This window comes from Lutra lutra, chromosome 13, assembly GCF_902655055.1.
Source record: "Lutra lutra chromosome 13, mLutLut1.2, whole genome shotgun sequence".
NCBI classification, from domain to species: domain Eukaryota; kingdom Metazoa; phylum Chordata; class Mammalia; order Carnivora; family Mustelidae; genus Lutra; species Lutra lutra.
The window spans coordinates 84,575,796-84,592,961 of record NC_062290.1 but is presented as its reverse complement, the minus strand read 5'-3'; the positions used below and the strand labels follow the sequence as shown (position 1 = coordinate 84,592,961).

Sequence of the window (17,166 nt, the reverse complement as noted above, 5' to 3'; positions counted from 1 at the left end):
TGCTTGAACTCTGACATCCTGCTCACAGCTGGTATTCTGTCAAGGGACACTTTCCTCAGCTTGGTCAGGGTCTGCCTCCATTGCTCCCCCTCACACACACACCCCTGTCTTGCTTGGGCTCATCTGATGGCTTTGAACTCAACTATTAGCAAGAGATGCGGGAGAGCTTTTTAAAATTTGTAATGGTTTTCTATCTAAGTACTTACAACACTGGAGTGGGATCCTATCACATGTACACTCGTACAAGGTCACTTACACACATGTGTGTATACACAAAACAGTGGGAATGATTATCCTGACAGTCCATTCAGTGGAGCGAGATTAGAAACGTAAGTCATCTATCCTCAGTCGGACTCAGTTCCTGAGTTCAGCTGGAGGGTAAGCAGCTCAGTAAGCTGACAGATTGGAGCATAGACAGTTTTCATTCAGTATGTGCCCCCGCAAACTCAGGCCAACTACTTTGTGTCTCTAAAACCACGTCTGCTCTATGTGGGGGGCAACCGAAGGGCCTTTTACAGGTGATTTTTTCCATGGGCCGTTTGACTCTAAGTATTATGTCTCGAGCCTGCCCTGCACATCTTACAAGGGCCTGTGATGGCCCGTAGCAGTGCAGCCGTGTGTGTAGGAATCCACGGATGCTGCCTGAGTTCTTCTCAAGTTTAAGACTCTGTATTGCCTCACACAAAACAAAAACGTTCTCCATTTGACTCTTAGGCCAGGGACTGATGGCAGAGCCTGGGACAGAGTTATCCGAGCCACACTTTGGTGAGAGAAGCGTGGATCGTGGCCAGTGCCTGGGAAGCAGGCTTGTCCCACCTTGGCTTTTCCCCCATCAAGGAAGGCTCTGCTGATTGGCCATGGTAATTTTACAACTTGATCCAAATCCTGAGCTACACCAGGCCGTTGGAAAAGAGTTCCAGCTCCCCCTCACACAAACTATTTCGCTGTCCATGTCTCTTTTCCCCACCAGGACCATGGCGTTCCTGAAGGCAGGGACCCTCTGTTGTTTGTCGTTGGGGCCCGAGCCTTGGACTGAGCCCACTGCACGGTGCTCGCATGGAGGAGGCAAGTAGAGCAGGCCCAGAGACGTTTGCGACCCCTGTAGATGTCCAGGGACGAGCAGGGTAATGGAGTGTTTGTTTCCTGTCTCTGGCCCAGGAAGTAGTGTTTGCTGCATGATGACAGACACGCGCAGAATGGAGTGGAAGGCTCCCCGGCCTCACCTGCAGCCCCGCAGGCGGGCAGAGCCCTTGTGCCAGCGCTAATGAAGCGGTACAGGAAACGCCACTGGATAAGGTTCAGCTGTGAACCCTGGCCTCCCAACAGGGGAAAAGAGGGATCCTTTGAAGAAGAAGACAGCTGGGTTTTGGTTTCAAGACCTTAACGCTGCCATCCCTGGATATTCATCTGTCAGTGCACAGGGGACAACATGTGGGGAACAGTTGCGTCTGGTCAGGCCACAGGGAGAAAGGAATGGCTGATCTCCAGGGTAACTGCGAAACCTCCCGTGGCTGAGGGTTCTGCTTCGTGGAGCCAAAAAGAATCGATTTGGTGAGGGTGAGGCCGCATGTGAGAAGCTGGGCGCTCTGCCGTGAGCCGGGTGGCCCTACCAGGCCACCTTCCCTCTGCCCCCTGGCTGCGGAGGACACGGGAGGCTTGGGCTTAGGGCCCAAGCTGGTGGGCAGTTGGACCTCGTGGCAGAAATGACGTCCGTGTATCCCACAGTCCCGAATTACCAGAGAATCCGGCCTGCCCCACGTCGCCTCATCTAGGATTCCTGAAATGACTTCAGCTTTTCTCTCATTTCCTTCAGGCCGGGATTTCCTTGCAAGAAAATATTTTCTCATCTTGCACCCGCTCCCTTTCCCTGTCTCCCCCCACCCCCACCCCGCCCCCTTCCTGACTTTGAGTTGCTGGATTTAACTAGTGGTATTTTCTCTTTCGGGTTTTGGGAGGGGGAGGGATTTGTAATCCTTGGTTGAATTTGTTTACTGAGAGTCCTCTAATCTGGGCAAGAGTTTTCGTCTGAGGGGATTTATTGTTCCCACTATAATGGCTTTTAACTCAGCGGAGGTTTATTTAACAGAATAGGAAGGGAGAAACTTATCTCCTCCCTAATCCCTCTTGAATGTTTACATTGCTCTGCCAAAGTAAATGCTGTGGAAAGTGGCAGCAGGCATCTGCTGTGTAATAGTCAATATGCAGCTGCCAGGGTTGATTGAAACATATTAACATAAGTGATAATACTGTCATAGAAGTGAAAAGTTAAGTTGCTTATCAGTATATTTTGATAAGCTACTTAAATTTTACAGTAGCATGTGCTGGCTTCAGATGGACGTTCCTGATGGAGAACTGTGCACTTTATCTGTCCTCTGGATTGCCTCTCACTTCATCTATTACCCTCGGCAGTACAGCTGGGAGTCAGGGCCGGGTGCTGAGCTCCCCCCGCCCGGCGGGATCAGAGCTCCGCTGCCAGTCCAGCTCTCCCAGTAGCGGACCCTGTGAGCGCAGCAGGGCAGACGAGAGCGGGACAGCAGGGGCTTGGTGCGACAGCCTCCTCGCCTGACCACTTGTCACTTTGGAAAAGTTTCTTACTGGAGAATAAAGCCATTTAAATTAAGTGACAGAACTTCTGGGCGGTGGGGGTTGGGGATGGGAGATAGTTCAACAACAATTCTGTAACCTTAACATGCCTTTGCTCTCAGCCTTTGTTGAGTTGTGTTTGCTCAGTCAACGCTGAGCACCAGTGGTGTGCTGGGCTCCTTGCTTGGCCCCAGGAAGACAGAGTGAAGAAAGATGAGATCCTTCCTTCTCTGTGCACAGTCTGTTAGCAAAACAGACACACCATTGAGTGCCACGTGGTGTGTGGAATGTTATAACGGGAGTATGCATGTGATCAGGGCAGCACAGAGAAGAGGGAATTAGGGCGTGAGGGGCGGGGATGGGGAGCATGCGGGGGACCGTTAGGAGGATGCGTGGAAATCAGCTCGCCTGGACCATGAAGGTCAGAGGGAGAAAAGGGCCGAGTGTATGCAAGCTCAGGCAGGCTTGAGGATGCCTGGCCATTCTCGGAAGGAGGCTGCCCTGAGAGAAGAGTGCACGTGGGGAAGTAGAAGCGGCAGCCAGTCAGGGATTGACAACGAAGAGCCTTCACCGCCGTCTTCAGAGTCCAGTGGTGATGGCACCACTGCAGGAACTGGATCCGTGGGCCACTTAGATGTGCATTTCAGAAAGAATATTCTTGAAGCCGCATGGAGGGTAGAGTGAGATCAGGACCAGACTCTCCTCAGAGTGAAGGGGCACCATGGTCAGGACCCAGGAGGGGGCAGTGGGGACAGAGAGAGCTTGTCCCGCAGTAAGTCTAGAGGGGTTGCGGTACGGATAGGAAGTTTGATGCCGCAGTATGATTGGTTTCAGGCTCATGGGGCCTTTGGGACACCTTGCAGGCAGCAGCCGGGGAAGTGTTGTATGTGTGAGTGTGTGGCTGTGTGTGTCCAGTCATGCGGAATTTGCACAGAAGCTTCCTGGAAAGGGTGGGTGTGGTGGGAGAGGCCTGGAGGGCTATGCAGAGATGGTTCCTGATTGCAGAGTCTGCTTTGAATTTCTTCTCTATGAACCTGTTCTAGCTCTGAGGCATGGGAATAATTTATAATGGACATTCAGTCCTCTACCTTACACAGGCAATTTTTTAAAATCCCAGAAATAATTAGCATTCTACCAGTCTGTGTTTTCAGCAGCCTATAACAGGAAGACTCTTTAGGATGTAGAGGAAAAACTGAAATGTACCAGTCTTGAATCAGCTCCTGGTTAAAGTTTTTGACCTGCGTACTAATATTTCATGTTTCTCCTCTTCTTTCCCCAGCTATCTTCCCTGGTTCGAAGTATTTTATAAGCTGCTTAACATCTTGGCGGATTATACAACAAAAGGCCAGGTATTTACCTTGTATTTTTCTTTTTAGCAAGTAACTTCAACTTTGATTATTAAAATAATACGTGCCTTCTATTTCACCAGAAGGTTTACCAAAAAAGTAGTGCATGCCCATTATAGAAAGTCTGGGGAATTTGGAAATAGGAAAGAAGAGAAAAATCACTCCTCATGTGTTCCCCCCTTCCTTCCTGAAAATAACAATCGCTAGTATTTTGGTGTGTTTTCTTCCTTTACTTTTTGAGTTAAAGGAATAATAACTAGACCCTTAGCATTCGGAGTTAATCTTCTGATATCTGATAGCTGATATTCCCAAGCAGCCCTGGAAGTTCGTGACATTTATTAAATTATAATTTTGCTGAGGCACAAATTTGAACCGCTCACGTCATGCCGCAAAGCTCGATTTGTGTGTAAAACACTTAACTGGCAAGAGACCTGGCCACCTGGGCCAAGTTCCCCTTCCAGTAAGGCTTTGTTGTGCACTTCCGGTAATTTTTTTAAGGGTCTGGAAAATTACTTAAAAAGTTAGCTCTACTTTACTGTACTTTTGGAAGAAATGATATGTTGAAGTGTCTCCCGTGGATGTCAGAAGTCAACTGGAACTGTATTTAGACTTTCACAGCTCAGATTTTTCACGTGCTGTGGTAACAGAAGCATTTCCCCAGGCTAGTAAAAAGACTGATTATTTTTCATGGGTGCGTAGCATTTATTATGGATCTTAGAAACATTTCCCTGTTGTTGGAAGTTTTTTTTTTTTTTTTAAAGGTGTATTTATTTATTTTAGAGAGCACGTGCACACACATGCATGCACAGAGTGGGGAGGGTCAGAGGGAAAGAGAAGGGGAGAGAAGCAGACTCCCCACCGAGTGTGGAGCCCAACCCAGATGCAAGGCTTAGTCTCACAGCCCGGAGACCATGACCCAAGCTGAAATCAAGAGTCGGGCACTTAACCGACTGTGCCACCCAGGAACGCCTGGTGGGGTTTTTATTTTTTGGGGGGGGGGGGGATTTTTGCAGGGGAGAGGGCACTGTTTAAATGTAGCTATTAGCATCATTGAACATAAAGCATTTTCTTCATTTTGGATTATTTACTTAAGAGGAAAATCTCAGAGGGGCCATTTTTTAGGGCAGTGGACATAAACATTTAAAAGAATTTGCCAAACTGTTTTCCAAAAGAATTGTACTGTTTTCTTAAAAGATGCCCTTCCCTAGGAATGTACGGGAGCGCTTGGCTGACCATGCTCTCACCAGTATCATTTGTTGAATCTGTTGTTTATTTGACAAGTGAATAGTCTCATTGTTTTAATTACATTTCTTTGATTGCTAATGAGTTGAATATTTGTCCCTATATCTAACTTATTAAATTTTCCTTTTTGTAAACGGCCTAAGATCTTTAATTGATGATACATTATTATTAAATGTTACAGAGGTTTTTTTCTCCTCATACTTTCTATAGAACATTAGGTCCATTAAAAGAAAGGGGGGGTATAATTCAGTAATCTTGGGTTTGGAGAGAGGAAGAGCTGTTTCGTTTTTGTCTCCTTAAGATTCTTTTCCTGGTGGTGCTGAGAAGGTCCTGCCGTGGAGAAATGTGTGTTACTCAGTGCTTACCATCTTATTTGGTCCCAAGCCCTTTTTATTCCACGACAAATATTCATATTCTGAGAAACTAATGTTTCCTAGAACATACTTAAGGAAATGCTGCTTTGGAGAAAAAGTGGAAAATGTGTGTATAATGGAGACATCTTTCCTTCAAGTAAGATTTACTCACTAGCAGTGTATTCCAGAGGCCACAGTAAATGGAAGGAATAACTAATAGAAATGGCTCCTTAGGTCACTACACTCACTCTGAAAGGATGCTTAGATATGAGGGAATTGTGTCATGAAGGAGGTGATTTATTCTTTGAACTGATTTATTCTTTGATGAATGAATTCAGAGGCTACCTTGGGTCTGTTCATCGATTGATGTTCACAATTCACTTTAGTCAAACATTCAGGTTTTCACTCAAATTTGAAAGATATCTTTAGTAAATAGAATTGTATCACATGTAGGCTCTTAACAGTCTTGGAATTGGAAATTGACTCACATATTTTTTTTCTTTCATATTAATGCTCCAGTCAAAACACATTAGACTTTTAAACACTTGTCTTGTGGTATAGAAAAGGTTGGGTTTGTACAACCAACGCATAGGGGAGATAGGATTATTACCCTGGAAAATTGGTGTACTAGTCCTCTGGGCCATTGCCCCAGGAAGGACCCTGCCTCTTGAAGTGTTGAGTTGCGATCAGTGATGTGTTTTAGTGGAGTCTGTTTCCACTGTCCCCAGTACTCTTTCTATTAAATTTTTTTCTGGTTAAAGGAATTATGACACTGATGATAGGAAATCTGTCTACAATTGGCTTACTTGTTGGCAAGGCGTGGGTCATCACATTAGAACAATAAAAGCTCTGTTTTTATTTTTTTGTTGTTTATATAAGAGCTTTTATTAAACAGAATCCCCTCCCCAAGTCCAAAAGTCTTTGGGCATGGTAGGCTTCAGCTGGGGGGCTTGGGGGGTGGTGGATAGTGACCATGACAGCTCAGAGTGGAGTGTTGGAGCCTAAGACACATGATGGGGGTGTCTGTTTGGGTCATTGATCTACCACGGTTATCAGACCCTGGATCGGGCATTGAGGGCATCCCTGTGAAAGAGTTGGCAGGGGTTGAAGAGGACATCCGAGCTGGAGAGCAGCCTGGCTGAGGGTGTCAGAGCTCGAGGGGACGAAGTGGTCGTTCATGTGCGTGCAGTAGTAGTGGCAGTGGCTTGGCAGCAGATATCTGAACCCTAGGAGGATCTAGAAGGATCCACAAGGGAGAGGGGGCAGCAGTGGTCCAGCACTGGGGTGTTGGAGCCTAGGGTGGAAAGGGCATTCTTGTTGGAGAGGAGTGGACTGTAGCAGCCTGGCATTGGATATCTATTCTCAGGCAGGGCAAGGAGGGCCCCTGAGTGGATAGGGGCCCTATTGGTATGTAAGCAATAAAAGATTGGTTACATACAAGTAAGTAAATATATTAAGAAAATAGGATTGATTGTCATTTCTATAGAATTTAGTTACAAATATGAAAAGGTAGGAAACTAGAAGGATTCCTATATTGGATTGGAATTAGAGCCATCAGTATGACCTGGTGACTTTCCAAATATGTGATATAGACATCAATAAAAATGCATATATTGTGGGTCTCTGTGTGCATAGTATGTTTTCTGGTTCTAACCACTAAAAGAGTCTGGGGTTAGCCATACCCACGTAGCAATGAATGCACCTAGTACGCACATTGTGGTTTCTTTTCTTTTCTTTTTTTTTTTTTAAAGATTTTTTTTTTTTTTTTTTTTTTTTTTTGTCAGAGAGAGAGGGAGAGAGAGCGAGCACAGGCGGACAGAATGGCAGGCAGAGGCAGAGGGAGAAGCAGGCTCCCCGCCAAGCAAGGAGCCCGATGTGGGACTCGATCCCAGGACGCTGGGATCATGACCTGAGCCGAAGGCAGCTGCTTAACCAACTGAGCCACCCAGGCGTCCCGCACATTGTGGTTTCTAAATAACATTCTCCACTAAAAGGAGCCAGGGCTCTCTGAAGAAATGTCTAATTCTAGGGCCATCGCAGGGAAAGTATAAAATGAGCCTGCAATATCTTTTTGTGCCAAAAAATGCTCAGAGGAAGTGCTCAAAGCATGTTGGGGACATGTCAGAAAGACACAGAAGTGAGCTTGAAATGGATAAGGGGTTTCCACTGGTCCAGACTGGGACAATTTGAGCATTAAAACGACTAATGATAGCAAAGATTTATAGTCATTGAATAAAACAGGAAACCATATGTGCTTACCAATATAAATAAATAAATAAGTTAAAAGTTTTGATGAGGAAGGGGATGTTTACATAAAGTGTCACTCCACAAAATGCTTGCTAAACACAAAGGGAGAATGAGTACCTTCCCAGCAGAAACTTCAGAAGAATTAATCAAATAATCAAAGTGAACATCACGAGTAATGGAAAGAATTGAAGTCTGAAACAATAGAAAACATCAGACAATTGGGAATTATTCAACAAAATGGCTGGTCTCACTGTCAAGTGCCTACAAATCTGGGAAAGACTCTGGACCTTTTCCAGACTGATGAAGACCAGAGAATCGTAACTAAAGGCAACATGCGCTTCTGAGCTGGATGGTTTTGCTCTCCAAGGACATTATGGGCACAGTGGATAAAACTTAAAGGGATCTGAGGATTTGATGGTAATGTTCTATCCATGTTAATTTCCAGATTTTTTGATGATTAGTTGTGGGTTGTACTGGAGAACATCCTTTGTATTTATGGATGATGGAATGTAATGTCAGCAACTCACTTTTAAGTAGTTCAGGAAATACAGAATTGCTATCCTGTAATTGTGTAGCAAAATTAAATGTGTGCACATGCATACACGTTCATTTCCCTGTGAGAAGATCGAATGATGAGAGTTCAGACTGAAGCAGGTTTTTAATCTGGGCTCATTCTCTTTTTGCCTTTCCTTTAAATCCACTGCCTGGGACTGTTGTGGAGCAGTGGAGAGTTCTCTGGGCTTGAACACAGCGAACCCACATGTAGCTTCTGGCTGTGCAACTTACTAACTGGCTGATCTGAGCCAAGTTGTTTCACCCTTTGGAGCCTCAGTTTTTAATCTGTGAAGTGGGGTAGTTGTGAGGATCAAACAGATAACAAATGGAAACACATGGAAGCTCAGTACTGTTCTGTTAGCACAGACAATTCCACAAGGTGGGAGAAATGGCTTTTGCATAATTCTGTAAGCAGCGTTCTTTTGAGCATTTTAAAAGCGAATCTGTTTTCAATCGAATAATTTATACTGCTTTGTATTATTTCATTCTGTGGCTCCATTTCACTAATTAAAATGCACAGCCACCATACTGTATTGCATACTGTTGTGTGTAGTTCATTTTAACTTTCCATAATTGGATGCTGCTGTGTGTATCCAGTGAACACTCAATAAAATTAATTGAGGGTAATGATGATGAAGACAAGATCTATAGTGTCATCCTTATTTCTCCCAACCGCCCCCGCCCTGTGAGCTAGGACTGTTTGCATTTAAAAGTTGTTGCTATGGAGTTGAGAGGATAGGTTTGCTGAGAGCTTATGGTATATGATCCATAAAAGGCGGTCATGGTAGGTGTCTCACTCCGTAGAAAATGTCAGACTTGATGTGGGAGGATCTATTTGGCTCTTATATTGAGCCATAAGCAGTGTCTTTTGTCCAACCCTGCTTGAATATCAAGCCTATTTCTGTATGGGGGCCAGCACCTCCCCAGCACCTCAGTCATGGGGGCCTCCAGCTTACCGTGTGCCCAGACCTCCCTGCAGGCCTCTGATGAAGGGCTCAGCCTTGCTTTTGTTACTTAGGCCTTTTATTTCTTTCAGGAGAATCAGTGGAATGAGCTTCTTGAAACTCTGCACAAACTTCCCATTCCCGACCCAGGAGTGTCTGTTCATCTCAGCGTGGTAAGTGGAGGCAGAAAATTAGCGATCGCTAAGAAACCATTTCATTATTAGCAGGGAGGCAGATTTAGCTGAACAAGATTGTCTTTTGTTGTCTGCACCTTCCCCAGCCCTCCCTTTGAATACTCTGAAACCTCTGGACTCGAGACAGGCCAGGGAGTTCAATTTCTTCCTTTCTCTGGGATTCTGTAAGGAATGGGTCCCAAACGTCCCCAGGCTCCCTTCTTCCTGGTTGTCATCCCATCACAAGCATCTCCTAGATGGCAGATGCTTGGCTTGGAATGGCCCCTACCTACCTCATCAGCCCCCATTCTGGGCTCCCTGCCTCATGTTTTATCCCCCAGCACTGCTGTGCATGCCTCTTTGCCCATGCTGTCACCCCTGAACCTTCAGCACCACCTCTCTCCTCTTTCCCAAGCCGGCCTACATTCATCCTTCAGAACTCACCTTGGATTTATTTCCAGAGAAATCCTCCCCTTGACCCCCTTCCCCAAGGCTTAGTCAAGGTTTTCTTCTTTGCCCCAAGCATCTTGTACACTTTGCAGTGCTTAGTCATACCACATCTCTTTTCCTGTCTTGGCCACTGGGCTGTACATCCCTCAAGGACAGGGATAGAGAGAGCCTAGCATAGATCCTGTTCTGTAGTAATAATTGTTTCTTTAAACATACATGCCATGTGATATGTAGTATGCTGGGTGGAAAATCCTGTGACTGTGAAGCTTCAGTCCTGGCTGTAGTTTTCTCAGTGACCTGAGTCATTTTAATTAAAACTTTTAACCCTGTGGACCTTGAGTTCCTCATTGATGGGATAAGGCATCAAAAGAGGTGTAGGGGATCTTTTTCATATTTTGGGTTACTGGAATTCTCTAATTCTCTAGGTCAAGCCCTTGTCACCACCTTCATCAGAATTCTCAGGTGGATACCCTTAGGCCAGCTCTTGATTGATTACCAGGGGCTGTTTTCCCCGTGTTGTGGGATCTGAATGTTTTAAAAGTTGCCTTTTTTTTTTTTTTTTTTTTTAAGATTTTATTTCTTTTGGGTGCCTGGGTGGCTCAGTGGGTTAAGCCTCTGCCTTTGGCTCAGGTCATGATCTCAGGGTCCTGGGATCGAGTCCCGCATCTGGCTCTCTGCTCATCAGGGAACCTGCTTCCCTCTCTCTCTCTCTCTCTGCCTGCCTGTGATCTCTCTCTGTCAAATAAATACAATCTTAAAAAATAAAAAAGATTTTATTTCTTTTGAGAGAGAGACTGCACAAGTGCAGGGTGTAGGGAGGTTCAGGGGTGGGGACAGAGAGAGAATCTCAAGCAGACTCCATAGTCAGCATGGAGCCCAGTGTGGGCTTGGTCTCAAGACCCTGAGACCAAGAGTCAGATGCTTAACCCACTGAGCCAGCCAGGCTCTCCCTGAATGTTTAAAAAGTTTTATTGGATGTGAGGGCAGTCCGTGACATCTGTCACCCTGTTGTTCTGGCTGATCTGGCTCCCTAGGCAGGTGTCCCCTTCCTCCCTCACCACTCCATGTCCGTCCCTCCTAAAGCTATGTGCTCAGTCAAAGAGGACAACCTTCTCTGACAGAGAAGGACTGTTTTTCAGTCAAGGGTATGTGAGTAGCTGTGCTCCCCAGCTAGAACCTTCAGACAAACTCTCAAGGTCTAGTCGTAGGAGAATATAAGGCAGTCAAGCTTCCAAGACTCTAGACACATCCAAATGAGGTATTGAATGTGGCAGTCCGCTTTTTGATAGATAGATAGATAGATAGATAGATAATTGGTTGGTTAGATAGATAGATGGAAGGATAGATGGATAGATAGATTTTTAAAGTAGCAAGTTTTGTCTTTCATCTTCACTAGAACCAGGTACAGCGTTGATATTTTGTGGTTAGTATCTTAGTATTTAGCCACATAAAAAATGAACATATCTTACAGGGTTGTTTTTTTTTTTATGATGAGCAAATTGAAAGCAGTATTACTACTAATAACTAATAATAGATCTTCTATTTATTAAGTTCTTAATTTCTGCCAAGTATGCATCCCTAACGCTCAAAAGAACTCTACAAAACAGATAGTAGTGTTCTCGTCTTACAGATGAGGCTTAGAGAGGAAAAGGTACTTGCTCACCCAAGGCTATGTGGCTAATAAGTGAAAGTTTGGGGTTTTCAAACCCAGGGCTAACTTCCCAGCCTGTGTTCTTTCTGCTAAGCCATGAGTGTTGAAAGAAAGGGGGCAAAGAAGGAACTGGTAGAGGTTTTTGCTCATTTCAATAGAGCCTAGGTCAGAAAAGATTCTTGTTGGAGAACTGCTCATAGGGAAGACTGCCTAGGAAAGATGAAGAAATGAGCTTTAAACCTGCCCGGGTCATTGCCAGATAACTAAACAACCTTGCCTTTGTCTCTGTCCCTTTTCCTAAATCAGCTTGATCTCTCTGCTTCAGTCTGTAATGACATCCGACAGGTAGCTGTGGAGTAGCCTGGCTGGGTCACCAGCTGCTGGGGAGGAAGGGCCACTCCTTCCCCTGAGTGGCTGCCAGGCCTCAAGGACAAGCCATTCCAGGGGCAGGAGGAGAAACTGTTGGGGGGAGGAGGTGCAGCTGTTTCGTGCCAGTGGTTCCTAGGAATGTTTCTGACCTCCTCTGGTCCCAGCATTTCATGGGTGATGGAGCAAGACAGAATCTCAAAGGACAGCCTGGGGACGACTTGGTTTTGGAATTGTGATGCCTCACTATTTACAACCCATTGCATCTCTAAAGACAGATATTTGTTTCTTTCCAATTCAAGAGGAAATCTCTCCATGTTGCATTTCTGATTTTGAAGGCTGAGTCTCATCTAGTTTATAAAGCCTGAAATGTGGAAAAATGGCAGTCCTTGACTTCGTGTCTTCAGAACAGAATATGTATGTCTGATGTAGGTGATTGAGAAAAACGGAAATGTGTAAACTAGGAGCCGAACAATAATAATAATTTTCTATTAAAAGATTTTCTATTAAAAGATTATTATTAAAATAATAATAATTTTCTATTATAAAAAATAATTTTCTATTAAAAGATTTAATTTTCAATTAAAAGATTCTATTAAAAGTGCATGTTAGGCACTTCACGTATGTAACATTTATTCTTCATAACAATTTTGAGGTAGATATTTATGATTCCCATTTACAAGTTCAAAACAGCCTCTGAGCTGTTAAGTGAGGTTCCCTGAGATCACGTAGCTAGGAAATGGTGACTCTGTGGTCCTTGTGTTTTCTTCCTCACTGTCCCAGCCATTACGTTGTCACTCTGTCACCCATGGATGTCCATTACTGAACATTTCCTGGGACTCCCTTCTAGCCATTTCATATAGCAGTTGGTATCTCATGGCATCACATTTAACCTTGTGTTTTACTTTTGCTATTTTAATCGTCATTGTTGAATTGAATGAGTTGTTAACCAGTTTTCATGCCACATAATCTCTGCTGTAATACTTCATGGGTGACATTGGGCACAGACCCACAGCTTTTTGGAATGATGCTTTGCAGAGGATTGTGGTTTTTTGTGTTTTTTTTTTTTTTAAAGTGGTCTTTTCATAATTTTTTTTTTGTTTTTACTTTTTAGTTTATTTCAGTTGACGTGGCTTTAACTATAACTTGTTCATAAAAAGCGTAGGTATAGCAATCTGTTACAGTGGGAAGAGTATAGCTATAGTTCTACAGAACCTGCTTTCAGTTCCTGTCACATGTCACCTTCAGTTCCTGTGACCTCAGCACCTTAAGCCTTAATTTACCCATTTGTAATACGGAGATAATATGTATCTTAAAATTTGTTAGGGAAATTAAAGATAATACTGATACAGATGCCTGGCATAAAGCCTTCCATAAGCAGGGTGTTATCTGTTGAATATTAGGCAAGTAGCTTACACTATCATTGTTGTTATTGTCATTACCGCAGGTGTCCCCAGCTTTCCATTTCAGGAAGTCTATACAACTCATTCTTCTTGAGACCTACTTATTTTGCAATTATCTAAGAACGGAGGGGAGGGACTTCCTGAAATGTCACTTGGGGGTCCAGGTTTGAACTTAGGCCACAGCTAAGCTGACCTTCTCTGCTGCGACCTTTCCTGCCCTTTGCACAATCCCATCTTTAATTGGCCAGCACCAGACTCTTCACTACCGCTTGCCATTGTCCTCCGAGTCTTTAGTAGCTCGGAGGAGGTGTCATCAGTCCAGCCTGTTGTCATTTAACTCCGGGACATATGCTCGTTACATACATGGGGATGCCTCCTTGAAAGTTCTTTGAACAGGTCAGGTTTTCAGCTCCATTGAGTCTCCTGTTCTCTTCACTGGAGATGACATTGGAAGTCAGGAGGCTTCTTTTCAGAGCATGCTTAGGGGACAGAATTCTCCACTCTTAACCATCTGTAATGGTCTCGGTGCAGCAGTCCTTCAGCTGGAGCTGTCCTTAGCATCACCTGGGCCTTTGGGGCAGACGTTGTCTGCAGCTTGTATGGATATAATCTCAGATGCTAAAATGAAATGGCAGGTTTGGTTGGTAAGACCACTGCCGAGCGAACCTAGTGATACTTGGTCCCTCGAGGCCACTTGCCTCATTGAACAATAAATTATGAAGCCTGCAGCTTTCCTGTGTTCAGAAGTGTGCAAACATTGTAGGGGAATTTAGCCTTTAACCTCTTTGAGCTGTTCATTTATATCTCCCGAAGAAGTTCATCTCTCATAGAAAAGAATTCCGTCTACCGAACTGGTGATTTAATGTGTTGCTGTAACCCAGCATTAGCCAAAGAAAATATTCTGTAGTCATTTCCTGTGAGTGAAACTCTGTTTTCTCATCTGAGTGAGGAACTACCTTCAGATCATTTACCTGATTTCTGAATAACATGCTTGTTGCATATTTTTGCAAAAGTAAATAGCATTTGCTTTTCTTTTCCAGCATTCTTATTTTACTGTGCCTGATACTAGAGAACTTCCCAGCATACCCGAGAATGTGAGTACTTGCTGGGGGTAGTGGAGGGGGTGGGGGGATTAAATTTTTATTCTTCTTTGTCTTTATTTACTTTTAAAAGAAAATAAAAGGATATATTTTCCCATAGTAAAAATAATGCATTGCAAAAGCAAAAACAAATAGAGAATCTTTGAAAAGCAGAGAAATGCTAAAGACAAAGAAGGATCATTACTCGTACTTCTCAAAAGTAATCACCCAATAACAAGTTGATGTCTCGTGTTAGTCTTTTTAAAACGTATTTTTTACATAGTTAAAATCACTGATCACACATGCATTTTTCCATCTCATTCATAGAATCCTGTTTGTTGGCTGTGTAATAATAACATTTGCTATGTAGTTTACTTAGCTCTCCCTTCACTGTTGTGCATTTAGGTGGTTTTTAGTTTTTGCTCTTGTAAATAAAATGTTTCTATGTAAAGAATTTCCCTATAAAGATTTATTGGGATATGGGACGCCTGGGTGGCTCAGTTGGTTAAGCAGCTGCCTTCGGCTCAGGTCATGATCCCAGCGTCCTGGGATCGAGTCCCACATTGGGCTCCTTGCTTGGCAGGGAGCCTGCTTCTCCCTCTGCCTCTGCCTGCCACTCTGTCTGCCTGTGCTCACTCTCGCTTCTCTCTCTATGACAAATAAATAAATAAAATCTTTAAAAAAAAAAAAAAGATTTATTGGGATAGATTTACCCAAGGAATTGCACTACATTTCTACATCCACTTTGAAGAGCGTAAAAGAAAGTATTTGGGGGTATCAGTGTGAGGACTGCACCACCCCCCCCCACAAAGATTTAAGAGTAAGGAGCATGAGTCTGAGGGAGCAGAGGGTAAGGTTTGGCCTCTGAACAAGCTGAATTGTGTATCTGGCCTTAAGACATATTTTCAAGATGTCTTACTCAGATTATAAGTAGTGACATGCAGAATTAAATTCAGCATTAAATTCAGCACCATGGAAGCCCTTGTTTACTTTTTTAAAATTGTGGCAAAATGTATATAACATCGAATTTACCATTTTAACCGTCTTTAAATGCACATTTCATTGGTGTAAATATATTCACGTTGTTGTGCAGTCATCATCAGCATTCATCTGCAGGACTTTTTCATCTTTCCCAGCGGAACCTCTGTACCTGTTAAAAAACAACTCCCTGGGGTGCCTGGGTGGCTCAGTGGGTTAAGCCTCTGCCTTCAGCCCAGGTCATGATCCCAGGGTCCTGGGATCGAGCCCCGCATCGGGCTCTCTGCTCAGCAGGGAGCCTGCTTCCTCCTCTCTCTCTGCCTGCCTCTCTGCCTACTTGTGATTTCTCTGTCAAATAAATAAATAAAATCTTTAAAAAAAAAAAACAAAAACCAAAAACAACAACAACTCCCTGTATGCCCCCTCCTCCCATCCCCTGACAACCGCTATTCTTTCTGAGTCTCTCTCTATGAATTTGATTAGGTACCTACTATAAGTACAGCCATACAATATTTGTCCTTTTGTGTCTTGCTTATTTAATCTAGCATCATGCCTTTGTGCATCCCATGTTATAGCACATGTCAGAATTTCCTTTTTAAGATGAAGTAATATTCTGTTGTGTGCATACCATGTACTCCATTTTGTTTATCCACTGATGGACACATGAGTTGTTTCTACACTTTGGCTGTTGTGAATAATGTTGATATGAAAATTGGTGCACAAACATCTGTTCAAGTCCCTGCTTTTAATTCTTTTGGGTATATACCTGATTATTTTTTTAAAGTACTGGAGTAAGTGGTATATTTCTTTGTAACCATTACAGACTCACAGAAAGGAAATTCTTTTATAACTTGTCTATAGTCAGACAAATTATGAGTGTCAAGTAATCATGTGTTATTAATGAAGTTAGAATACAGAGTTATTGCTCAATAACTATCTTAGTTGGGATTGTAAGATATATCCATAATCTTTATGATCAGGCTCTGGTGGAAAACACTGCTTCCTTTTTGTTTACATTAAGTAATAAAAACTTTGGAGCATAGTTCCCATTTCAGCCACAATAGCTAATGCTACTATGTGACATGATGAATTCAGTGAGTACCTGAATTTTTCATTTGCCTCTTTTAACAAGCTTAGGTGGTTACTATTGAAATTACTATTTTATATCTGGAAACAGGCCCCGAGAATTCAAGTAACATATTCAAGGTCCTACCACAAAGATGTAACAGAATTAGAATTCAGATACTGGTCTTTCTGATTTTAGAGACTGAGCTCTCACACACTATGCTATACTTTGAGCCCGTTAATTTGCCCTTCATCTCCAAAATATTCCTTGGAAATGACAAAAGAGCTATAAAATTAAGGAGAAGGATGTCCGTGTAATTCCAGAAGGAGCTGCCATGAGCCAGAAAATTTGAGGGATTTCCACAACTTAAAAGAGATGGTTACTGATACTTAACAGTCAATAAATAGTAGATAATGGAGGAACCCAAAAAGAATTAGAAAAATCCTCTGGGAGAGTAGAAGTAGGGGCAAAGCATGGACAAACAGCATGAAGGATTATTTTCAAATGCCATGGAACAATCATAAAAATTGGCTATGTATCAGATCACACTGAAAATTTTAAAATAGAAAAACTCAGAGTCTGACAGACCAGTCTCTTCATGGCAACAAAATAAGACTAGAAATTAATGATAAAAATTTTAAAAATATCCATCTACTTGAAATAGTGGTGGGGCCAAAGGGGATAAAACATTGAAATTGTGTATTATTTAGATATTAATGACAACGAGAAT

General features: G+C 43.3%; 1 protein-coding gene across 16 annotated transcripts in view; it reads left to right on the top strand.

The window, feature by feature from the left end:
* DENND1A (DENN domain containing 1A) overlaps nt 1-17,166 on the top strand; it is a 504,146-nt gene that overhangs the window by 231,315 nt on the left and 255,665 nt on the right. For all 16 annotated transcript variants that reach the window (XM_047699506.1, XM_047699505.1, XM_047699501.1 and 13 more), the window contains 3 exons: nt 3,863-3,932; nt 9,363-9,443; nt 14,354-14,407. In XM_047699506.1, coding sequence (XP_047555462.1) covers nt 3,863-3,932; nt 9,363-9,443; nt 14,354-14,407 — 205 coding nt within the window. The remainder of the gene's footprint in view (nt 1-3,862; nt 3,933-9,362; nt 9,444-14,353; nt 14,408-17,166) is intronic.